Below are 26360 nucleotides of genomic sequence, written 5' to 3'. Positions count from 1 at the left end.
TCAAAAGGAGAGTGAGAATGGTATTTGTAGTATCCCTTTTAAAGGGTAAAGGAACCTTTGACCATTAGGTCCAGTCGCGGACAACTGGGGTTACGCGTTCATCTCACTCTATAGGCCAAGGGAGCCGGCGTTTGTCTGCAGACAGCTTCTGGGTCATGTGACCAGCATGACTAAGCTGTTTCTGGTGAACCAGAGCAGCACACGGAAACGCCATTTACCTTCCCGCTGGAGTGGTACCTATTTATCTACTTGCACTTTGACGTGCTTTCAAACTGCTAGGTTGGCAGGAGCAGGGACCGAGCAATGGGAGCTCAACCCGTCGCGGGGATTCGAACCACTGACCTGATCACCAAGCCCTAGGCTCTGTTGTTTAACCCAAAGCACCACTCACGTCCCTAGTATCCCTTTTAGAAATGGTTTAATAAAAATCAGTTTTATTTATATCAGACTTGCTGTCTGGTTTTCATCCTCTAACTCTCTTTGGAGGGGATAAAATGGCTTTTAAAGTGGATCACTTTTCTTGGTCATTTAACACAATCTTGTCATTCTTAACATCAGACATCTGGTGACTGCAGGCGGTAAAGCTGCAATTTTGGCATCAGTCATGCTATAGTTACATTTTGCCATTGTCTCTTACCGTTCCTTAGGTGAACAGGGACTCCTGCCGGCCACAGCTGGATATTGCAATGACTACATTAAAGGTTAAGTAACTAACAAGGTACAAAAGTGTTTGGACAGGGTACAGTTTTCTCTTTGAATTCTTTCTTTTTTCCCTTTCTCCTGCACACACTCACTGTATCACAAATGGCCTCTTAAAAGCTCCTTAGTTTCATTGTTTTTTATTTTCGCTTACGCGTTTTTACAATTTATATATACATCATACAGTATTCATCATTTATCCCTTATCCTCGGACTTCCCAGTCCATCTCTTCATGGCATTCTAGGTAGTGTCTTGTCGGCTGCATATTCTATTATTCTAAACTTTTTCGTCTCAAATATGCCTTTATTTAGTGCTATCTGCTGCTCATATGTTCATTCCTACTTGAAGGTTATTGAAAAGTTGTACCCTCTAAGATACTCTCCAAAACACTTCCTCTTATCTCTTACCTGTGACTCATCCTTATTTCTTAATTTCACAGTCATAGTTACTAATTCTGGTATTCTATCATTTTATTCTGCCAAATTTCCTTCCTGGGTACCTCTTTTTTTCCTTTCCATTTCTTCGCATATACAACTCTAGCTGTGGCGGTCACATATAAAAAGAGATTGAGTGCCTTTTTTGGCTCCTTAGTTTCAAAAGTGGTTTGCAGTGCAAATAACATTTGAGAAATAGAAGCCCAATGGTATCCAACTAAGGCATGCTCAGAATGGAACCTCCCCCCACCCAAAAAAGGCGGGGGGGGGGACAGAGCAGGTTCTTTAAAAAAAATTGTACCTAATACATTTTGGTATTATATTCCTTCATCAGGGCAAGACATCTTAGCAGCAGCTCGCAAGGATAAAACTGCTGCAATGTCCTCCTTTGCTGATATTTGCTGACTAATATGGCTAAAATTAAGTAATGGCTCTGATCCAAGTATAATTTTGTCAGGTACTACCCAGTCTCTTTTGTTGCATGTAAGTAGCTGTGCAGCTTTTTGGATCATGCCCATGATGTGAAAAAAACATTTAATCAATTGATCTATGGGAGAAAGTTTTAGCATAGACAGTGGCGGAGCTTCATGGGGGGCGGGGAGGCGTAGAGCAGGCAGGGGGCGGGGCTGGCGCGCGTCCTGGGGGCGTGGTGGGCCACCCACAGGGGTGTGGCACCTGTGGGGGCGTGGCGCCCAGCATGGGTGGGGGGACAGCCGTGATGGCACCCCACTGGGATCGCACTGCCGGGGGCGGTGCGTTCCCCCCGCACTCCTCTTCCTCCTCCAGTGAGCATAGAGTCATGCATGTAGTGTGTGTGGGGGGGGGAATAATTTCTGTGTGAAGTGTTTCTAAACTAACGCTTCCTTCAACACTTCCCACATTTGGGTATTTTAAACCATTCACCTTCACCTTGGTCTGTCAATATTTTCATATACACCAACCGTTTTAGATACAGATCTTCCAGATGAAGATCTTCATGCATATGTTTTCAAGGTGGAAATCATCAAGGTGCTCTCACCTTCCAGCTGCTCGGCCCAACTATATGCATATCAAGCTGTGTTTAGGCTCAGGGTGTCACCATGTGTGGGCCTTCGAATGTAATTGCCTCTGGTTTAGAGTTTAGGGGGGTGGGGAGCACAAAGAACTAGACTCTGAGCCCAGTGCACTGGAAAGTTTGCTTGTCCAAGCCCCATTGGAATCAGCAGAGCAGTGCAACTGCACACTTGTTTAAAGATGTTTGGCAGGGGAGCTTCTCCTGGATTGTGCCCTCCATCATCTTAGTTTACTGTCAACGAAGAGTTGGAAAGAAAGGCCTGGGACTTTCTGTCTTTAACTGCATACCTTTCCATGGTCCACATGCTAGTGCATGGGCAGAACACATGACTGTATAGCAGGCTGCATTCCAGCCATGGAGAAGTCAGAGGTTTCTACACATTCATGTCTCCAGGCAAGAAGCATTATCACAGTCCAAGAACACATTCCAACTAGGCAAAAGCGGTTGAAGGGGGCATGGAGCAGTGGCAGTGGCAGGTAGGGCTTGGAGCAAGTCCTGAGGTCTAGATACAGAGGCCTGAATAATGCACACATCAAGTTTTTTTAAATGAACTGGAACAGTGTTTTTCAAATTCAAGGTAATCAGCTCTTTTGACAAATACGGAAACCTGAACAGTACACGCTTTGTGACAGGTGAGGTTTAACTCGGAAGCAGTCACATTTTTCTCACTGTCTCGCCATCATATCAAGCTTGAGAGGCAATGGGGTTTAGTGGTTAGAGTAAATGTTGAATAGACTAGGAAGACGCAAGTCTTTTTCCTGAATAGCACAGTGGCTTGTTTGTTGAGCATGGAGAATAAAGGCTATTATCGATGGCTACTAGCCATCGGAGTTAGCAATGTTTTTGAACACCAACGGGAGGGGGAAATGCCCTTGTGCTGCAGTCCTAACCCCACCACCCCCCGCCCCGGCACCTGGTTGGCCCGTGTGAGAACAGGATGCTGGCCTAGTCGGGCTCTTTTATTACGTTCTGACGTCCCGCCCTCCCGAGCGCCTCCTTTTCCCCGGCGAAATACGTGCACCGCAAAGACGTTACAAAGCAAAACGAAAACCCGCGCGCTGCGGGCAGGCCAGCTACGGCGAGACGCTGTTGGTCCCACCCGGACCTCCCTCGGAAGGCTTGTGCGTCTGCGTGCGCTTTTGTTCTTTTGGTTTGCCGGGCCCCGCGCCCTCCCGCCCCCAGAGCCACTTATCGCCGCCGCAGCTCACTTCCCGCGTTGAGGTGACGTGGGCGGCAGGGAGGCCGGGCTCGCAGCGACAAGCGGCGCAAGATGGCGGCCACCACGGGCTCGGGTGAGCGGGGGACCCGGCAGCCGAGGCCGGCCTGGCCTGCGGGAGGAGGGCACGGGGCCTCCTCCCCCGACAGCGAGGGGTCGGGGGGGTCCTCGGGGGCGGGAGGAAGGAAGGAAGGACCCGCTTCATCCTCCCTCCTCAACCACGGCGGGAGCCACCCGGAGCCGGGGCTCGGCGGCTGGGTGTGTCTGGGGCCCGAGGGGCGGTGGCCGGGGAGGCCGGTGTGCTGTGGGGCAGGAGCGGGGCTGAGGCACGGGGAGGCCAGGGGCCTGGGCCGGGGTGGCGCTGGAAGGCCGGCGTGGGCGGGAAGGGGGCCGGTGGGCTCTGCAGGAAACGTGTCAGGGAGGCTGATGGACGGGACCGCATGCGGGCAGCCAAGTAGAGCCTCCATGTTCAGAAGCACTGCACCTCCGAAGACTGCGCAGCGCTGCGGCGGGCCTCGCGCCCTCCCTCCTAATTTCTAACTGCCCTTGTCCGATTCCTTGGCAGGCTGCGACTAAGGAAGCAGGATCTGACGGGTTGCTCTTTTTGCTCTTATTTGTTACAATTATATGCCGCCTTTGTCTTACAAGGAGCTCAAGGTGGCGTAAGTGGTTCTCCTCCTCCTCTTCCTTGTTTCATCCTCTCAACAACCCTGCGAGGTAGGTTAGGCTATGACAGTTTTTCTCAAACCTGGGCCCCCGCCCCGGATGTTGTCGGACTACAACTCCTATCACTCCTAGCTAGCAGAACCATTGCTCAGGGACAGAGCTGTCAACTTTCCCTTTTTTTGCAATGGGAAATGTCGCTGGAATAAGGGAATTTCCCATAAAAAAGGGAAAGTTGACAGCTATGCTCAGGGATGATAGTAGTTGGGTCCCCAGCTGTTGTTGGGCTACAAGTTTGAGAAACACTGGAAAAGACAGTGACTGGCCCAAGGACAGCCAGTGAGCTTCGTGGCAGAGTCAGAATTGGAGTCCTGGTCTCCCAGAGTCAAGCACTCTTAAAAGCATCACACCACACTGGCTCTTGCGGTTTTATTTGGGGTGGTCACTGAGGAATCCAGACCTGGAATGATAAGTAGTGGTTTAATTTTCTTGCTGCATTATATCCTGCCTGCCGTCTATGTTGGAACTTAAGGCAACATGCATGGGACTCCCAGGTGGGCTCCATTCCAGATGCTGATCAGCCCCAGCACTGATTAGGTTCAGCAAGGTGGATGCATCCTGTGCCATCAGACTGTGCCCTGTGTTCAAGGTTGTTGGGGTTTTTTTTGGAACCCAGTGTATTTTTCAGCCACTACTGCTGCCTTAAAAAAAGAATTGCGTTAACTGTATGTTGGTTTGCCAGCATGGAAGCCTCCAGATATTTTGGACAATGACTCCCATCAGTCCCAGCTAAAATTGCCAGTGTTCACAGGTGATGGAATTTGTAGTCCTGGAGTGCACCACGTAGGCAACCCCTGCTGTACATTGATCTTCATTTATTGTAAAATGCATGGAAGTCCTTCTAGGAAGAAAAGGGATATAAATATGTTAATCTATTGGTTTAGTACAGGATGGGGTGTGACTTCTAGGATGCTACTTAGAGAAGAGGCAGGCTAGACAGGAAGCTGCTCTCTAATTAGTACTGTCTCATTCATCCTCCAGAATGCTTCTCTTGCTACACAATAGCCCCAAGTGGTTGACTAGTGTAGCATAGTAACAGCTAGTAGCCCCAGTTAGCATGATAAATGGTTGAGACTTATGGGAGTTATACTTAAAAATATCCGGAGGGCAGCAGAGTTCAGGAACTAAGCTATGAACCAGGAAGTCTCTGATTCAGATCATACCTCTGCTATAAGCTCACTAGTAAGGAATTGTTAGGTAAGCTGGAGGTTTTTCCAATCCTGAGCCCAGTCCCCACACCTATCATGGCAATACTGGACTACCTAACCAGGCCATCATAAGGATTGCTGCCATTGTAAAGTGAAGTGTTTTGGATACTAAAACGTTATATGCATAATAAGTATTTACTAGGTTAGTTTACAAATGACGACCAGAAAGCATCATAGCTGAACATGGTTTTGAACCTCACTCTCTATGTTCAAGCTCAGCATTGTAACTGCTACTGTCCATAAAACTGTGATCAGTTTTCAGGAGGTAGTAGAGTCAATGATCGTAACCTTTGGTGTTGGTAATAAGAGGATGAGGCATAATTCAGAATGGTTGTATACTACTTACAGTAAACAGTTTTTCTAGATTTCTGACCTGTAAAGAAATGGATGGGCTTCTAGGAAAATCAGTGCAGTATATAGTGAAAAAGCTAGTTAGATCTGGGGAAAATGAGTTCAAGCTCCACCTTTGCTGTGGACAAACTGCATGGCTTATAGCAAACCATGAAGTTCCGTCGCCACATCTTATCCTGTAAAATGGGAGCAATTGTGATGCACCTGGCATGATTGCTGCAGTGTGGACAAAATGATTAGAGGGAAGTTACTCTCTCTTAATACCAGAATTCATAAGAAGAGCCTTCTGGATCAGGACAATGTCCAGCACCACTGTTGTCACAGTGGCCAATGAGATGTGTGTGGAAAGACCAAAAGAAGGATCTGAGTGCAACTGTATTCTCCCAATTGAGATTCTCAGCAGCTGACATTCAGAGGCACACTCGAAGTAGTCCAATGAAACTGATTGGTAAGAGATTCAGGATAGACAAAGTCAGGGCAGAAGTACAGGAATGCTCTTTCACTTGTGAATGGTATCCATCTCTTGAGTTAGAGTGATCTTGTATTTTTGTTGTTGTTTAGTCATTTAGTCGTTTCCGACTCTATGTGACCCCATGGACCAGAGCACGCCAGGCACTTCTGTCTTTCACTGCCTCCCACAGTTTGGTCAAACTCATGTTGGTGATCGTGTATTTTAACCTCTCTTTAAAAGCAACTTGGTTTGGTAGCTAATATGCCAATTGGGTGCTGACCTTTAAAGCCCCAAATGGATTTGGCCCTGTGTACATGAAGGAGCCTCTCCACCCCCAACATTCAGTCCAGATACTGAGGATTAGCTCCAAGGGTCTTATGGCGGTTCCCTCAATGCAAGACCAGGCAGAGGACCTTCTTGGTAGAGGTGCCAAACCTATGGAACACCCTCCTATCAGATGTCAAAGAGTTAAGCAATTATGCCACATTTCGTAGACACCTGAAGGCAGTCCTGTTTCAGGAAGCTTTTAATGTTTGGTGTTTTGTCCCTTTATATTTTGTTAGGAGCAGCCCAGAGTGGCTTGGGTAACCCAGTCAGATGGGTGGAGTATGAATTATTATTATTATTACTATTATTATTAATTTTACTGATGAAGAAATTTTCCTCTCAGGGTTTACCATTGATCTTCTCAAATTCTTTGTTTCAAATTTGGCTCTGATCAATACATTTTGATAAAAGAAATAGCATCCTATGCTTCTATGGTCAGGTGTTTATTTAATACTCAAAACCCTTCTTTCCAGAGCTTAGGATAGAATATATACCTAGGGGCTATAACTCTATATAGGGGCTTTGTTACTCTATCCTCACAGCAGCCTTGTGAGGTGGGTAAGCCTGAGTCAATGTGACTGACCAAAAATGGCCTAGTAGGCTGTAAGCAATATACCACTCTGTTATCACTACTACTTCCAGACAGAGTTCTGTTGAGCAAAAATATGTTTCCTGAACTTGTTGGATAAAAACACCTGCTCTCAGTTTTAAAGTTGTTCTTTTTTTACAACAACAACAATGTAGATGGAAAAAGTAAAAATACAAAATTGTAAAAATACAAAAATCGTAAACCAGAGAAATGATTAAAGTTCACTTCACTCCTCAAAACTGATACTTTCTGCCTTGCCTGTGCAGAATAGAGCTATAACATTGGTTTTGTTTTCAAGTTCTGCCTTGAAACGTTAGCATAGAGACCTATTTAAATACATTACCACACAGGAAATAATTCTTGAATGAGGAATTGAAAAGCTACCTCTGCTGCTTTTAGAACCAGCCTTCATTTTAGAAGTTTGAGGCGGAAGTATGGTTAACAGTATTTTGCAAAATGTCAGTCAATTACTTAAACTTGCTTGAGGCTCACATTTTTTCAGAAATGTTTTTCATTCCTCCTATAAATGCATTCTGTTTCAGCTACCAGATTTGAAGTGCTAGTACCCCAGTTCTCAGCACTTGCACTAGCTTGGTGTACTATCACTGCAGTGCCAGCCTAATGCCATGTTTTGTGCCATTGCACTACAACAGTGGGTGGTACATTCTCTGTTTGCTCTTGCAGGAAGTTCTAGCACTGGGCTGTTTGTATAAAATGTGATGCTGACATGGGGACCTCATGTCCTTTCATCCTGTCAAGCCTGCAGTCTCTTAATCCTTTGCAGCTGCTGACTTTGCAGTTTAGACTTGGTTGGAAGAAGAACAAGGCAAATGAGTTTTATTTTCCTGGATGGCTTTGAGAGCATTCACTGAGAGATGCCACTCTCCTATTTCTCAAAGAAACAGACTTACAGTTTGGGTGAGTGGCTTCCACATAACATTAGGCAGGCACCTTCATTGTACAGTTTTAGGCAACTGCCAAAAGCATGCATTTATTTATTTATTTATTTCAGCAAGCCTTTCTGGCCACATAATTCAGTCATGTATACAGTGGTACCTCAGGTTGTGCACTTAATTCGTTCTGGGGTGCCGTTCGCACCCCGAACAGTGTTCAACCTGGGTGGCACTTTGGCGCATGCGCGAAAACGTGAGATCACGCTTCTGCGCATGCACGAACTGCACAGAATGCTTCTGCGCATCCACGGACCTCGCGGACATGCGCAGAAGCGTCCATGCTCCGGGTTTCACTTCCGGGTTTGCGGAGTACGCAACGTACTCGACACGGAGCGTTCGCAACACGAGGTATGACTGTATTTGTTCTTAAATTCTGTCAATTCTGTCTGTGTTTTACTGAGAATTAATTTTACTGTGTTATGTACACTGCTTAGAGGTTTATTGAGTAAGTGGTTTATAAAATGCCTTAAACAGCAGGATAGCTGGGTAGTAATTTAGAATGTACTAGACCCATGCACATTCAGATAGTATTGTTAGACAGCTAGTGGCTGGGCTCTTGTGCCTGCCTGTCAGTCTCTACCACAAGATTGACCGTGCACAGTTAAAAGTAATGAGATGTGCCTTCCGATTTTGATCATGGAAGGACACACATGTGTATTGACAGTTATTGCTTGAAATTTGAAAAATAAATAATGGGGTTTGGTCATATCTTGAAGGTAGAAGATGTGGCCTACAGATGTTGAACTCCAACTCCCACCAGCCCTTACCACCATGTTTGATAAAATTCTGATGTATTTTGAATTTAGCATTGTGTGAGATAGATGGATAGATGATATAGGTAGATATGTGTGTGTGTGTGTGTGTGTGAAAGAGAGAGAGAGAGAGAGATAAGATTTTGAGACAATCTTTTTTGAAGTAAGCAACCAATAAATTATAATAACAGCAACATATTGAGGGCACCATCTTGGCTACCCCTGGCCTGCAGCGTGGGTTTGGGCAGTTCCTAATACGTTTTGGGGCAGAGTGTCATGGTACAGAACTTCTGACAGTAATCCAGATTAGGGTGGAACCACGCTTTTGTCCTTTGTCATGCTTAATTTCTTCTTCTTCTTCTTCTTCTTCTTCTTCTTCTTCTTCTGCTGCTGCTGCTGCTGCTGCTGCTGCTTTTCCCCTCATTACTTTTGTATTGCATGAAGATTCAGCACAGGAGTAACAACGTGTAAAGAAATGCAACCACCCCTATGACTGTTTTTGCGGCTAGCAAACATGCGCTCCTCTAGTAGCAGTAAGCAATACATGGTATATGAACAAATGAGGCTGTTAGGCAAATGGTCCACCAAACCACTGGCTGCTCTGACTGGCAGAAACTCTCCAGGGTTCTAAACAGAGTGGGGAGGGGGGCTTTTCTAGTCTTACTACTTGAAATCAACCAGAAATGCCTGTATCTTGGGCACCTGTGATGATGAGTTGGCAGCCTTCCTTCTACCTATGAAGCTGTAGTGGTGTCTACCGATTGTCTACCAATAATCCTTGCCAACTGCCCAGTGCCAAAGTTTGGAGGAAGGCTAGGAATTGTTTGACAGCTGTGTAGCTAGGGCACCCAAAGAACCTTGGCTGTGCAGGGCCAAAATAACAATGCCCACCACCTGTAGGCTTTTCATGCTCCAGAGCAGGAGGGGTGGGCAGGGAGAGCATTGTCCAGTGGTGCCTTCAGTATCTGGTAGCCAACAGTCTACTCTTCCCACCTAGAGATACCAGAAGGGCTTGATGGGAGCAGAGGGTGCTGTAGCTGCTGAGTACAATATTTGGCTTTCCTAGCAAGCTGAGCAAAAAAACGATAGATCCCTGGTTAAAGGTGGGTTCCTAAGCTTGGAAAGGCTAAATGCCTGAAAGCTCTAGAGGATTGTGTGGAAAATCTTGGTCTACTTCTTTGAAAAACAATGAACATTAATATCCAGAAACCCATGCTGTGGTTCAGAAATGGAGATTTTTCTTACAGTTTAATAGAAAGGTTAGTAATTTATAGCCTATCTGAACAGTGGGCGAAAGGAAAGTCGATGCTGTATTCTATGTTTATGTGAGTTTGAGCAAAGGCTGTAGAGGAAATTTGCTTTATCATACAAAAGGGGATGTTTCTTTGGGTGAAAAGTAAGTCCCATTTCAAATGCATACATCAGGGTTTTCTTTTTGTTTTCAAACTGACAGGGAGCATCTTTTCTAGCAGGTAAATTAGAAGTTAGCATTATGTGTTCAAAGAAAATCTAAAATGCATTGTCCAAAATGTCAAATAGATTTATGTTTTAGGTTCATTCAGAATAGGCTGTGAAAAGTAGAAACAACAGGATTCATTGGTACTAGCTTCCATTGATGTAGAATTCAGCATACGAAAAATCGTGAAAGGGTTGTTTAAAACTTAGGACAGCTCCAAGCCAATTCTCTTCTTTGTGAGTAGGATGAAACCCTAATAAGGGCAAAGTGTCTTTGGGTCACCATTCTGCCAGATGTTTAACATTCGCTTCTCTCCCTGCTTCCGATTCAGATGGAGTCGGCTCTTGATCAGTAGCAAGGGGTAGCATTGGGTGCACCCCAGGAGCTATCAACTATCAAAATTATGAAAACTTAAGATTTGTGACAATATGGAATTATAGATAAAAGTAGGTTAATTTAAAATAGATTAGCTGTAACATAAGTTCCAAAATGTTATTTTTTACAAAGCTGTGTAATATCCATAGAAACCTGTTTTTTATAAAGTGAGTTCTGATCTCTTTAGAAATAATGAATTTTATTATGAAATCACAAGGATCAGCACTGTGATCTCGTGGATGTTATTTTGTTTGTGGTAATGCTGCCTGGCCGTTTCTATTAACGGCATGGAATGGTATTCATAGATTACAGTGAGTAATACCTACCCATGAACTCTGAATAACCTCTGACATAAGATTGTAAGAACTGACTTTCTAGTTTAGACCAAAGGCCCAGCTGGGTAACGAATTGTGGCCAGTGAGCTGCCCGAGGAAGTTTTTGAGGAGTGCATGATGGAAATAGCTGCCCCTTATTGATCCCTAGCAGAAGTGCAAGGCCTTGGAATATAAAGCTATGATGGCAAATGTCTTCTGATAAGTGTACCTTGCATGAATTTGTCTGATCCGTTTTAAGACAAAATATCCTCTTAAATATTTTGTTGTTGTTGCATGTGCTGTGTATTCCCCCAGTGGGGAAGGAAAGTTGCAGCTCAGTGACAGTTGCATTATGTACTAAGAACAGGAGAATGTGACATGGATTGCAGAAGCTCTGTGCCTCTTACAATGCCCAGGTGTTTCCTAAGGTGCATAAAAGAGTATAGATGTTTTAAGTGACAGACAAGGAGAGATTGGTAACAAAAGCATGTGATAATTCTTGGGAGATATTGTAAGAATGAACGTTAGATGATGCTGTGAATCAAAGGATCTGCTAAATGCTAATTTCGACAAAGGGGTGGGAAATCATTTGAGTTTTAAACCCCAGTTTAAAGCATAATGAGATCCCAATAGGATGGAGCAGTTTGCTTTTCATTGCCACATTAAATTCTGCCTGGTTAATAGGACAGATTAATATTTTAATTAAGCTTTGGACAGGAAGCAATAGAATGTGAAACACTTAAGTGCCTTTCTGGGTTAATCTTGAGTCTCATGGGATGCGGGTGGCCCTGTGGGTTAAACCACAGAGCCTAGGGCTTGCTGATCAGAAGGTCGGCGGTTCAGATCCCCGTGACAGGGCGAGCTCCCGTTGTTTGGTCCCAGCTCCTGCCAACCTAGCAGTTTGAAAGCACGTTAAAGTGCAAGTAGATAAATAGGTACTGCTCCGGCAGAAAGGTAAATGGCGTTTCCTTGTGCTGCTCTGGTTCGCCAGAAGTGGCTTTGTCATGCTGGCGACATGACCCGGAAGCTGTACACCAGCTCCCTTGGCCAGTAAAGCGAGATGAGCGCCGCAACCCCAGAGTCGTCCATGACTGGACCTAATGGTCAGGGGTCCCTTTACCTTTACCTAATCCTGTATCTCAGACTGGCATGACGTCACAGAGATGCAAAGTGCAAGCTTGAGAGCTTGTTTTCTCTTCCTGCTAAACTATTCCAGTAAAACAATTGTGTAAGCCCAGTAAATTTGCCATCAGTCAAAATAGGGTGGGTAAACTAGCTCAGCCCCTAGGCCATTTAGGTGGCTACCTTCAGGTGCAGAGGCAGACAATTTGCTCTGCCATGATGTCTGTGCCCTTCCCAATACATGTTTGGTCATGTTATTGGCAGAAAAAGTTGTGTGTTGCTTGTTGCCATGCTTTGGGTGCAGTGGCAGCATTTTTGTGCTCGGGGTCTCCCAAATATGTTTGGGAGGAATCTCCTACTGAGCCCCAGAGTGCCTTGGAAAACAGCCATAGGGTTTGGTGCTTTCTGAGACTCAGCACAACAGGGAAGAATGCTGACCTCCGCCCCATCTTGAAGGTGGGGAAAGAAATGGGAACCCGGCCCAGCCAGACTGCAGGGGCTTGCAGAAATTTGGAATGCCTCCAAAACATAGCATGACATCTTGGGAGGCGGGCAGGGTTGCTGTCATGAACAAATATTTGCTGGTTACCTTGCCAGGTGCTTCCTTTCTTGTGCAACCTGGCTCCTCAAATAAACTATTTGCAGTGCCGAGCTGCAGGGGAGAGAGGACATCTTAAAATTTTGAGATTTTTATTCATGTTTCCATAGAAATGTGTTAGTTTGACAGTTGTACAGCAGTGATATGGAATGCCCCCTCTAGCTCATCAATTCCAATTTGGCAGAAAGATCATATAGTAATATTGTAGAATTTAAATCATAGAAATCAGAATTTTTACCAAGGGTAGCTTTTTAACAGTGAAATTAATATTGCCTGATTTGAGTTAATGTATATCTTGAAGCTGCTATCAACCTCTCTGCTTTTTGGGTTTTTTTTTTTTTTTTACTACTGTAGGTGTCATTGTTCCCCTTAGGATGCAAAGTAACAACTGAGTAAATGATCACTTCAGCTGCTTTTTATGCCTTGACTTTTGAAAGTTCTAGGATGGCTGCAGCAGAAAAGCTTTGCCAAAGTAAAATCTATTGCGGGTGATAGTTATTCCTAAACAGTGCACCTTAACTTCTTTCCAAAGGTAGAAGTCAGTGCAGCTAACTAAATCCATGAAATAATACAAATGCAAGATTAAAACAATCATAACATACTATTGTGTCATATCATCATAAGCATATGAAGGGGTAACATAAGATGTGCTTAATATTAGGCGATGAACACCCATTAGCGACAGGTCTGTGCAGCTGTCTAAAATGTCCCTTGAGTAGCCACCTCATATTAATGATTGGTTAATACTGCTTTTAAATGTTTTTATGTTGTACACTGTCCTGATACTCTAGAACAAATGGTATACAAATACTTAAATACAGTGGTACCTCGGGTTACAGATGCTTCAGGTTACAGACTCCACTAACCCAGAAATAGTACCTCGGTTAAAGAACTTTGCTTCAGGATGAGAACAGAAATAGCATGACGATGGCACAGCGGCAGCGGGAGGCCCCATTAGCTAAAGTGGTACCTCAGGTTAAGAACAGTTTCTGGTTAAGAACAGACCTCCGGAACGAATTAAGTTCTTAAACTAAGTACCACTGTAAATGAATAATTTCTCTAGTGTTTTCTTCTACTACCTAAAAGGGTAACTCTGACAGGTTTTCCCTATAGAGTAAGGGCGTATCCACATTTGATCATTATTTAGCAGTTAATCCACCCCACCCCATTCAGATGAGTCTGAAGTTGTCCACCCCTACACATAATTTGTATTTGTATTTGAGGAGCAACTTGGGTCTTTCCTGTTCATATCAGTAGGCATTCTCTTTTGTGTTTGTCCTTGTTTCCTAATTTGTTGATTATATTATGCCAATTAAATACAAACCAAGTACAGTGGTACCTCTGGATACGTACTTAATTCGTTCCGGAGGTCCGTTCTTAACCTGAAACTGTTCTTAACCTGAAGCACCACTTTAGCTAATGGGACCTCCTGCTGCCGCCGCGCCGCCAGAGCACGATTTCTGTTCTTGTCCTGATGCAAAGTTCTTAACCTGAAGCGTTATTTCTGGGTTAGCAGAGTATGTAACCTGAAGCGTATGTACCCCGAGGTACCACTGTATGCATGTAGATAGCTGTGTGCAGGAGGAGCACATTTCTTGGAAGAAGGTGTCTTCTCAACTGTGATATATTCTCATGCAAGCATTATTGGTCATTGAACCTATTTTAAATTGTACCTAGAAGTGAATAAGTGGGCACTTGCTCTCAGGAAGTGCCTTTTTTTAAAAAAAAAACTAACTATAGCATTCAAAAAGTCATCTGTATAAGGCATGTTGCACAGTAATAGACACTAGAGTTACAAGAGGTAGAGAAGATATTTCTTGCTCTTACAGAAAAGAGAGCAGTTGGTATATCAGATGTAATTAAAGGTATAAGGAAAATAACATGTATAGGAATCAGTTCAGTCAAACGCCTTGACTTTGCCCGAAACTGTGAACCTGGAGAGTTAATATTTGTCATGGTTTCACTGAAGAAAAAAATGTAGTAGGTTCACTCAGATGGTTTATAGTATCTGCTAAACAGATCTGAATTGTTTTCTGCTTAGTTCATGTTGCTTATAAACAGTTTATATTGCATTCCCCCCCCCCGCATCAGACTTATTAAATAATATAAGCTAAATATTTGTTTCTTACCTTTCTTCATCCTTCATGGAATGTAACTGAAATGTGTTCCAGTGAGTTCCAGTTTTCATCACTGTTGGATAGCTATTGTTCTCTTGAGAAAAACATTTTGGCTGCTAATTTGGAATATACTAGTATACTTAATTCATTGTATTTTGAGTTGTTGGGCGAGGGGGTTTGCCTCTGTAAGGTTCTGTTGTCTGTTATATTTTTACTTGGAGCATACCCTTAAGCAACTCATGCATTTAACTAGTAGTAATCTGCTGGAGTGGCATGCTCCCCCCCCCCAGCTTTGCATTAAAATTAAATGCTTGTTAGACACATGCTAAGACACTGGTGCAGACAGTATAGCAGCTGGTACTGTTGATTATGTGAAGCAAGACGGTGAACCAAATGGGTAATTGGCCTGATGGAAAGAGGTTGCTTGTTCCTTTGACATGTGCTCAGGATGGGTGAAAATTGGGATTTCTGCATACCGGTAGTTCTTTTCTTTCCTTCTTATGTTTAGTTTCCCACAACTTTAGTCAGTCAATGGGTACTGTCCTTTGAACTTGGGTCCTGTTTCACAGGGGTGCTACAGCACAGCTTAGATCACTAAGAACTACTTCTTCATTTCTATAAAGTTGAGAGGGCTGCATCACTACATTACCCGTAGAACAGAATTTTTGTTGCAGTTTTAACTTAGTGGATTTTTAAACCCATTCCTCCATCACTGTCGTCCCCCCATTCTTCCTTCTGATTGTCTCTGCCACCTGTTGTTAAACTCATAAAAACCAGCACACAAGACTTTCACTGATCATAATTGACACAGTAAGGATGTAGGTAAACCATGCAGTCTGGCTGGCTGGCTGGCTGGCTGCCACTTTCTGGGGAAACTTGCCAACTCCACAGTGCGTATTTGCATTCAGGGAAAGGCAAAGCAAAGCAGACATTCTGATGGGCATTCTCTCTGTCACACCCCTCCAGCTCTACTCTCTTCCCAAAGAAATGAGAAAGGGCCACAGATAATTGTTACCTGTGATTTTTCTTGGGGACCTGAAGTTGGCCAGCAGATTTGCTTGCATTGTGTTGGCCCAGTGTAGTATATAACTCTTGGGCATGCCATAATAGCCTCTTAAGTCTGGTAGCATAATGTTGTGGTTCTGCCACTTCATTGAGGGTTCTTTTTTTCTCCAGGCTCCTGTTTGGTATCGGTCTCAGATTTTGTAATTTCTCTGTAAAGCCCAAACGGGATACCTTCTGCAAAAACTAACCTTAGATGCATGTTGTTGTTTTCTTAAAATGTTGTATATATAGTTGAAATTGATGTGCATTGTTGCTCACATTAGTATTATCTTACTTGTATCTTTACTAACTGCACCATTTCTCACTTTTGGGGCTGCAGTCCTATACCCATATCCTTGGGAGTAAGCCCCATTGAATTCAGCAGGACTTACTTCTGAGTAAACATTCATAGGATTGCATTGTTAATTAATACCGTGTTCAGCATACTGGTGAAAAGCACCAGCTACCTTATTTTATTACCGTAAGTTCTCATCTCAAAACTGCATCCTGATTTATTTTTAGGTGTAAAAGTTCCTCGTAATTTTCGACTGTTGGAAGAACTTGAAGAAGGTCAGAAAGGAGTTGGAGATGGGACAGTTAGCTGGGGTCTTGAAGATGATGAAGATATGACACTTACAAGATGGACAGGCATGATTATTGGGCCTCCAAGAGTAAGCATAAGTTTAAACACAATATCCTATAAATCCCTGCTTTTTCTATGTCTGTTTCTGCCAGTGTGTGACAGGATTCACTGGTTTTTCTGCTTGTGGCTTTTGTCCTATAGGTAGGTAGTGGACAGTATGGACCATGTCATGCTAAATTCTTGGAGTAAGATTCTTTGTCCAAAATTGGGAATAAATCATTTAACCTAGGTTCAGTATTTATGTCTTTATCCATGCTAAATGTTGGAAGAATATATGAACCATTTTTAGATTGCAGCAGCAGCAAATCACAGTTTGGTTTTTTAAAAACATTATGGGATGTTGCTGTGATTTTCTGTGCCTGGTAGACAATTTGTATTCATCCCCTGGAGTCCAGCATACCCCTTGAGTGACAGTTTGCAGACCAGTAATATATCAGACTTTTCTTACACCATTTCTAGAAAATAGCATGTTTATCTAAGTGGGTAAAATGTCATACAGTGTCCCCCTCCCCAATGTTAAATAACAGCCATAAATGGGAAGTTTCCTGTGTAGGTGGTGTTAACCATGTTCTGTGATGCCTCTCTTTCTTTCTTTTAAAAAAGCGCTTTATTTTGACATACCCTCACTCATGGAAACATTAACTTGCTGTCATGTAGATGCATGCATACAGATGCATCTCTGAGATGTACTTAGGTGTACTTAGTCATACCATGTACACAAGCACACACAACCATCCACAGGACACAAGTTTTAAAATACAGTACGTGCACGGGGACATGGCTTGGACACTTGCTCTTTTCACCTCCATTTTCAGGCAGGTAAAATAATGCACCTTGAAGTCTCCTCTTCTGCCTGCTTTCTTCTCTTCTTCTTTTCCTTACTTTGGTTGGATAGTTGCAAGTCTTTCCCCCTCTCAGTTATTTCTTTTCTTTTTAAACATTCTCATATGTTACTTTGGCAAATAAGTGAATTTCACTGCTTGTCTTTTAGCTACAGACAGTGTAGCTAGGAGAATGAGAAAGTGTGAAGATAGTATGAATTGTTCTGGTAAAATACATTGGGCCAAATTCAGCTTAACAGGTCCCATTAGCAGATGCCCACATAAGGACTTCTGCTAGCAGGCTTTCTCCGCTCTCCTCCTTCATGTGCCCCCCATGCCCCCAGTTGGGGGGGGGGGTTGTTGGGAGAGCCCCCAGAACACACAGGGGGATAAAAGATAAGGGGGGTTGTTCCATCTAGCAAGCTGAAATACGTCGGTAACAGAACTATTTCCATAGCACTGTGTTGAATTCCTCCCCTTATTTATTCTTACCAAAGCAGTTGCAAACTAATAAATCTTGTGCCTTAAACAAGTTGGTAAGTTACAGATTGCTATTACAGAATCCATATGTAAACCCTTCTGAGCTCCTAGAAGGAAGGTGAGGGTATGAATCTAACAAATTTTAGGTCGTATCCAATGCTGCCGCATGATGTTCCGCTCAACGCAATGCAAGTTCCCTTCCCCGCATGCCCTCAGATCTGTTCCAGAGGGTCCTCCAACCTTCTGGAGGAGATTTGGTGGATGTGGGGGGGGGGGGTTGCTGCTGCTGCAGACGAAAGGAAAGGAAAATTCTATTCCATAAGTAGAAGTCTGCTGCTCTAGCACATGGGGAGCATTGGATAGGATCCTGACTTTGCAAGTCACTGGGTCACATTGAACTGTGTGCATCTAATGTCAGCTGTTCCTTACTTGTCAGTCTTTTTTTAATTTTTGGTTCCTGGGAAAGCTAAGTCAGATTGCGGCCCCAGGTCCATTATTATTTTACTGGATCCAACGATTCCACTTAGCAAGCTGTGCCACCTATCTAAAGCCTTCCATTCCCCATCCCATAACTGGTTCTGAATTATGGGAAGGCTGCCCATAGCAGGCTGGGGAGGTGATAAGGGACTGGTGACCCCTCTCAGGCATCCATATATAGAAGCAAAGGTCCTTCTTATGCTGGAGGATCCTTGCAAGCAAGCCATGATTTAGTGCAGGGTTTCCCAAAATTGGTTCTCCAGCTGGTCCTGGACTACAGTTCCATCATCCCTGATGACAGGTCCTGCTAGCTAAGGACGATGGGAGTTGTAATCCAACAACAGGTGAAGACCAATGTTTGGGAAATCCTAATTTAGTGGAGTGCCAGTTTACAGCTCCTTCCTCCCCCACCACCTATTTGCAGACCCTGACAACCAGTCATCACAAAATGGGCAAAGTTTGTTCAGAAGATGGTGGCGTTTTGAGTGATAGATACATTGATTTGTCAAAAAGAAGAGAAAGTGTGATCAGTTACATCTTGGAGATGCAAAGACATGTTTGACGCTTCCATTAGACATGAATGCCCATCCATATTGAAAAGTTGTTTCCTATTGTATCATGAAATCAGTTTATGCAAACAATGAGGGCACAGCAGAGTGGGAATGTTATCTATGCTAATGTGAAACTTCTCTCTCTGTATATCACCTGACTGGGGCCTTCCTTTGGTGATAGATCATCTGACACAATTTTTTTCCTCCCTCAGACAATTTATGAAAACAGAATATACAGCCTTAAAATAGAATGTGGGCCTAAATATCCAGAAGCACCTCCATTTGTAAGATTTGTAACAAAAATTAATATGAATGGAGTAAATAGTTCTAACGGAGTGGTAAGTTTTATATCCTTTATGTCCCAGTATTTCATGTACTGTTTCATCTCTGTAAGCATATAGCTGTTTCTTTGTTAAATCTCCCTTCAAAGTTAGTGTCTGCTTTACAGCTGTATGCGTTTAGAAGAATTTCAGTTCTTCCATCATCCATCTTTAAACTGGTTCAATTCAAACAAGTTTGTGTAATAACCAAAACTGCAATATAGATAGATGCCTTTTCCAGATACTGAAGGAGTACGATAACTTATCAGTTAATAAACAAAACCTGCTGATTGACTGAAAAGAGGTCTTTAGTTTTTCTCTCTGTAAATTTCCTATGGCAGTAACCAGAACCGAAATAGCCTAAAAAATAAGCAAATGTGCCCTTCAACTTCCAGCCCTACTAATTTAAATTGGATTTCGCCAATTTATTTGCTAAATCTTTGGCTGATTAATTTGCTGACTAAAATTTCCAGCCTTAGGCCAAAATCCGAAGTACTTTAGATGTGTTTAACTTTGTGTGAATGCAATTTTTTTAAATACAAACAAAAAAACAAACTTATTCTGCAAACTCCCCACCACCAGTGGGGGTTTTGAAAATCTAGTTTGGTAAAAGTGATGAACTGCGTACATTTGGGGTATTATTCTTTTAAGAAATACAACTCAAAAGTCACCTTGAGCATGTGATAGTACTTGTGTGAGTCTTTAGATCCTGGCAATGGTCATTTTCAGTGTTACAGGTGCAGTGGGAATGCGAAGCAATTTAAAACTCATGGTTGTGGTTCTTTTATTTGTTTCTAGGTGGATCCAAGAGCCATATCAGTCCTAGCAAAATGGCAGAATTCTTATAGTATCAAAGTTGTTCTGCAAGAGCTCCGGCGTCTAATGATGTCTAAAGAAAATATGAAACTCCCTCAACCACCTGAAGGACAATGTTACAGTAATTAATGGGAAAAAACAACAACAGAAAAATCATGCCCCTTCATCAATTTAAGCTCTCTCCATTTTCCACATAGTAAATTTTCTAGATGCATCTTGTAGACCTCCAAAGTACTGGAAAGGAAGTTCCCTTGCAAAGGAAAGTCTATCTTGAGATACTGTAAATGATACTAATTTTTTCCCCCATTTGAAAATAAGTTGTGCTATAACAAATAATGCTGTCATGTGTAACCACTGTCCATAGTTGAACTTCTGGTATCAAGAAAAAGTCTATTTAAATTTATTACTGTCAAGACCAGTGTGGCACATTGAACTCGACTGTGAAAAAGCATAAAAAGCAAACGTCACACAATCACATTGCTGTGTGTTTGGCCTGGGTTTATCTCTCTCCACCCCTCTCCCTGCCCCCTTTCTCTTTCCCTTTCTGTCTGACTTGTCTGTCCGCAATAGGGTTGACGCTCAGGGCTATTTATTAGGGTAGACACGAAGGGCACAGTCTGCGGGGAAGTTCTCCTAGACCTTTGAGAAGAAGCGAGGCTGCGCAAGAGTGTCGTCCCAGGCTGTTGCTCAGATCTCATTCATTCCAGTAAGGCTTGCTGAGGACCATGCCTCAAAAGGACTGTGCCCAAAGGTTTTAATCCCCAGTCCTAGGCTGGGGTTATCTGGACTACTAATGGGATGTGTTGGTATCCTCAGTCATCCCTCCCTTTGTGCAGGCTCTAGTAAAATGCTGAGTGTGTCTCGGGGTTCTTCTTTATTTTCTGTTTCTTTTAAAGAATACTATAGTTTTGTTTTGTTTTGTTTTGTTTTGTTTTTTTGCAAGGGGCTGTGAGAGGAGGCTCTTCTTTCTCCCCATAACCTTTGGCTAAGGCATAGATTGTACTTCTGCACCATCACCTTCCCCCAAAATGTGGGCCTTGGGGCAATAGATCTGGGGCGGAGGGGTGTCTTTCAGTCTTTCTCCCTTTTCTCATAGTTGGGGTGCTGCTTTCAATTTGCCCCTTCTGTGACGCTGTCTTTTACACCTGGCCAAAAAAAGAGGTAAGTGGCTGGCAAACTGCCTGATTTTATTATTATAATTATAATTATTATTATTATTGCCTCGTGCTTTCGACTTCTTCTGGGCTATCGGTTTTAGTCTTCGCCAGCTGGGAAAACAAGAGTGTCCGGTTTTGTTTTGTTTTTTGCCCGCAAGTATCCCCTTCCTTTCCTGCCCTGTGGCGCTGCTTCCACACCGCCAAGCTGGCCATGGCTGATGCTATTAGATAGGCTTTTGGTATGGTGAAAAGAGCAGTAATTTACCAGGATTGCTGAAGCCTGTTCAGGATGGCCAGATATCGTGGAATGGTATTTTATGTAGGAAACTTGAAACAAAACACTCCAGCTCCCTGAGCTGAAGGTCACTACCTCCGCTTGAGCGACACATCTTAGAGACAGTTCTGCTCTGTGCAGGGCAGATTCGGTCCTGGCACACAGCAGAGAGGAGGACTCCTTCCTAAATAAAAAATACGGGATGGCAATGCCATGCAGAGTGGGTTAGGGAGACCGTGATCGGCAAGGCTACCTGGCAAATCACTTCCTTTTCGAACTTCTTGTTTTGGACCACCGACTGCTGAAACATGGATGCAAGCTTAAATGCAAACAATCTAGTGTGTCCTCTCTTTTTGAGTTTTACAGAATAAAAATGCAGTGTTTGTGTAAAAAGAAAAAAGAAAGAAAACAACAAAAAGTCACGTTTAAAAGCAGAAGCTTATCAAGTCAACGAATAATTGATGTTTCCATTAACTCTTTTTGAGGAAAATATTAGTTGTAAGGATTTAACATCCTCTGTAATTAAAAATTTAACACACCAGTATTCCATAAGCAGCCTTTTTATTGTATCAGACCATTGCCTGATTTTAATATAATAAAAAGTGTGCATTAATATTACTGTGCTGTAATTGTATTTATGTTTAGAACGGAGGTCCCCGCTGAGGGTTTGGCGCAGGGGACGCTCGCCGTGCATGGCCCATCGAAGTAATAATTAAGAGCTGAGGAATTGCTTAAGCAGCTTCCATGGATTGTGTTGGGGCTAGCAGCAAGGCGTTTCCCCTCTCATCCGTGTTTGCTGCTGTTTAATCTTGCTTAGATTTCGGAAAGTGTTTTTGGTAGGAAGATCCATTATTTAGGCACAACCTGAAGGCATACTTGATTTCTCGGACAAGTGTAAGAAAATAGCAGCTGGAGAGGCATTCTCATTTAGCAGCTTTTCCCTCGTTTCCTTTTTTTTTTGCTCCATGTCTATTACACCTTTCCCTCAGATTACCTTGGGTTGTGAACCAAAACACACTTCCCTGGGAGTAAGTCCCATTGCACTCAGTGGGGTTTCCTTCAGGGTCAATTTGCAAAGGATTTGCACTGTCAGCAGAGGTTCCTTGGTAGCCAGGCACTGGTGAGCCCAGTTCAGATTGGAGTTTGAACTGCATCAAGCATCTTCAGGCCATTTGCTTGAAATGAATGCCTTGAGTTAGGAGGGAAACTGACAAAAACCTAGGCCTCCTAGTGGTGTAGCTAGCCCATTTGTTGCAAAGCTCAGCAGGGTGCAGAATGGTTTCGAATTGGATGGCGGGCCCCAGTTGAGATTCCTGCATTGCAGAGGGTTGGACTAGATGACTGTTGGGGTCCCTTCCAACTCTACAGTTCTTTAAACTAGTACAGCCTTCCAAAACCTGGTGCCTTCCAGGTATATTGGACTACAGCCCCCATCATCCTTGGCTGTGCTGGCTGAGGATGATGGGAGTTGAGGTCTAGCAACATCCCATCCCTGAACAGAGCAAAATGATCCTGCTAGTCATTCCTTCATGGATGGTGAGGGGGCAGACAGTATTTTTCCTACTCTACAGTCAGTTTAATTTTTCTAGACCAAATCTTATTCTGTGCAGTTATATAACAGGGGCTGGGTAGGTGGGATGATAGAAATGAACAGCTAGCAGGATGTCTACTCGTTGATGCGATATTGTTTCAGGTGCTTGCTGTTCTGCATTTAAGACCTCATTTGTGGGCCTGAGGTTAGATTCCCAGGGATTATTTGTCTGAAGGTGAGTGGTCTGATAAACTATAGATCTATTAGACAGCCTTTCAGTTAGAGTACCTTGTCTACCACCTACACTAGAAACCCAGTCTTCCTAAACCGCAATGCATATAATATAATGCAGGGACATCCAACTCCCAATAGACTGCGATCTACTCACAGTATTAAAAAAAACTGGCAGTGATCTACCCAGTCATTGGATGGACCAAAGTTGCTGAGCTTTTTTGGGGAAGCCAAAGTTGTTGAGGGGGAAGACCCTGCGATCAACCAGTAGATTGCGATCTACCTCTTCGCCATGCCTGATATAATGCAAAGTTTTGAGATGAAAGCACTGTCCAGAAACAGCCCTCTTAACCTGAGCCACTGTTTTCAAAAGCTGCCTGGTTTCATTCTCCTGAAGACTTTTCAACTTGTTCAGATGCAGAATAATTTTGTTCTGCAAAATGCTGAAACTGTGATGGTGAGGTGGTGTTCCCTCTGCTCTGACACGTTTCCAAACAGTCACAAGCACGAAGGCAGTGAATGTTCCGCGAATGTGCTAAAAACGCATGACGCCCGAGTTTGAACAAGCAGCAAAGCACTTTGCAATCTGAATCGCTTTCATTTGTGCCATGTGTTATCCTAACCTGTTCTAAAAACGTACCCTGCCTTTCAGATATAAGTGTTCAAGGTTTGATGTGCATAGTCAATTCATCAAACTAAGGATGCTAGCCTGGCTTTTCAGGGAAGTACTCCAGTACAAACCTGCTTGATAAGTCCTTTGCAATTGTAATCAACCTCGCAACGTATCCTGTTGATATTCATGTTTGGTGTTTTATGTGCAGGGACCTTAAATGGGAAAAGAGATGCAGCTGAAGTTTGCAGAAACATACTGAAGCAGCATTTCGTGCAGAGATTTAAGTGTCTTAGACCAACTTACCTGTGTTGGCTTTGCTGTTCATGGGGAGTGGCGTAGAGCACTGGAAATCATATTCAGTGGTCCTTACTGCTTTTGAGATCTCAGTAGGCACTGTTGTTCCAAAAATGATTCTATAGAAGAAAGCAAGGTTATAACTACTGGTATCTCACAGGAACAAATCCTAAGGGCTTGCAACTTGTGCAGATCCGGCAAATTTTGATACAGACCAAACCCTATAGCTAATATTGGCGGTGTTAGAACGCCAGTAGCAATCAGCAGGCGAAGTTCCTCTTGCCAGCGAAGTGCAAAATAAAGTTTGGTTATGGCAGTTCTTTCCTAGGTACCACGGTCACTATAAGTATAGGAAACCGCAGTAGTGCTTGGTTGGATATACATTTCCAACATGAATGTGTATGTTGAAATAGCTCATTTGGTTAGAGCATGGTGCCTATAACGCCAAGGTTGCAGGTTTGATCCCTGTAAGGGACAGCTGCATATTCCTGCATTGCAGGGGGTTGGACTATAAAACCCTCAGGTCCAACTCTACAGTTCAATGTATGGTTGAAACTAGTTGTGTAAGCGAAGCAGAGCTGTGTAGTCCTGCAAACTTTCAGGCACCTAAGCACTTTGCCAGCAGAGGGTGCTAGCGAGCTGTACAGCAATTGAGCACAAGGGCTGCCAATGTTCTGTCACTGCAATAACATGTAACGTTTTCTGATTTAATAAGAAGTTAAGCGATTTGAACACCGCCTTCAAGCTGAAAAGTTTGGCTCTCTTGCACAGCTCCCTGCCGCCCTTTCCTTATTTAAATAAAACCAGCACAGTGGGAAGAGCTCAAAACGTTCGTTTTTGAAATTATGCAAACTTTCTCGCGTTATTTTGGAAGGGGATTCTGCATTTATTTGTCTGCAGGTCTTTGCATTGTTTCCCATCCTCGCCAGGTGTTGCATAAGCCCTTCATCCTGTGCCTAGTCCCTGATGCTGGCCGGCCATGAAAGGGCAAGAGCACCCTCTTCTGTCAGATGCTGAGCAGATCAGGGATTTTCTGAGGAACTCCAGGTAAAAGAGTAGCAGGGCTGCGACCTCTAGGAGTACAACTGCGGGGAGATTTAAAGGGTATCAATGGGTACTATGTTCCACTTCCACTGTCTGAGCCAGTAATGCTGAATACCAGTTGCTGGAAGAGGAAAGAGTGCTGCTCTTGTGCTCAGGGGCAATGGATTCAAACTACAAGAAAGAAGATTCCACCTAAACATTACGAAGAACTTCCTGACAGTAAGAGCTGTTCGACAGTGGAATTTGCTGCCAAGGAGTGTGGTGGAGTCTCCTTCTTTGGAGGTCTTTAAGCGGAGGCTTGACAGCCATCTGTCAGGAATGCTTTGATGGTGTTTCCTGCTTGGCAGGGGGTTGGACTGGATGGCCCTTGTGGTCTCTTCCAACTCTATGATTCTAGGTACTGCTTGTAGATTTCCTGCAGGGATCTGGTTGGCCAAAGCGAGAATAGGATGCTGGACTGATCCAGCAGGCTCTTAACGTTCTTAATCTGGCAAAACCACAACATAGAGGCTTTTCTTGCAGTGGTCACGGCAAAGAGATCTTGCACTGCAGAGGGTTAGACTAGAGGACCCTTGGGGGGCCCCTTCCAACTCTATGAATCTATTATCATGCTTTGCTGCTGGCGTTGCGTTAGCACAAAGCCTTTTTCTAGGCGAGTGTGGGGTTGTTGTTTTTAAATTGAAGTAGAAGAACGATCTGTAGGCTGCTGGGATTTGCTTGTAAAACACATCACATATTGCTTGCATTTGCTTTTCTGGACCCAGGGTTCTCCGGCAAGAGGAAATAACTATTAAACCAGTTTGAGTTTCTCTCTTCCCATCACCACCACCCCTGACACTGAATAATGTAGCATGATGCCTGAAATGAGCTGTCATAAAAGATCCAGGTGTTGGGAGATGCTGCCGTGCAATGATTTTCTCACTTTCCCAAAGACAATGTCAAAGAAGAGAAGAGAGTGCCTAAATCTCATCTGAAATTCTGAGCAGGAAATGCTGCCTGCCACTAAGTTTAAAGGGGGGGGGGGGCGGAATCAAAAGAAGAAACATGTTGGATCTTCCCTCTTCCTCCTCTGCCCGCTACTCCCATCCTTTAACTTTGGAAAACTTGCTTATTCAGCAGATGTGTCAAGTGCTGCTGCCCTTAGTAATGAGTCTGGCTCCTATATACTGCACCATTGCTTTTTATATTCTTAATGTTCACTTCTTTAATATGCATAATCTCTGGGGTGGGAGCTTGGTGCATTTTGCACTTATGCTTGATTTATGCCAGTACACAGGAAAAAGAGGGGGGGAGAGGTCTTTCTCTAGTCTAGGGGTCAGCAAAC

At 43.6% G+C, this 26360-nt stretch overlaps 1 protein-coding gene across 4 annotated transcripts in view; it reads left to right on the top strand.

The window, feature by feature from the left end:
- Positions 1-20784, top strand: part of LOC117048997 (ubiquitin-conjugating enzyme E2 variant 1) — a 54925-nt gene extending 34141 nt beyond the window's left edge. The window contains exons 1-5 of one of the 4 annotated variants that reach the window (XM_033153532.1): positions 3373-3480; positions 10546-10660; positions 16307-16455; positions 18969-19094; positions 19875-20784. In XM_033153532.1, the coding sequence (XP_033009423.1) occupies positions 16411-16455; positions 18969-19094; positions 19875-20021 (318 nt within the window). In that variant the 5' untranslated portion in view covers positions 3373-3480; positions 10546-10660; positions 16307-16410 and the 3' untranslated portion in view covers positions 20022-20784. Of the gene's footprint in view, positions 1-3338; positions 3481-7732; positions 7972-10545; positions 10661-16306; positions 16456-18968; positions 19095-19874 lie in introns of those variants that run through there. The other 3 variants (XM_033153531.1, XM_033153530.1, XM_033153533.1) reach the window with 3 other exon arrangements.
- Positions 20785-26360: the final 5576 nt, after the last annotated feature.

This window comes from Lacerta agilis, chromosome 6 (assembly GCF_009819535.1).
Source record: "Lacerta agilis isolate rLacAgi1 chromosome 6, rLacAgi1.pri, whole genome shotgun sequence".
NCBI classification, from domain to species: domain Eukaryota; kingdom Metazoa; phylum Chordata; class Lepidosauria; order Squamata; family Lacertidae; genus Lacerta; species Lacerta agilis.
Note: the sequence above shows the minus strand (reverse complement) of the source record. Positions and strands in the feature narration are given on the sequence as shown.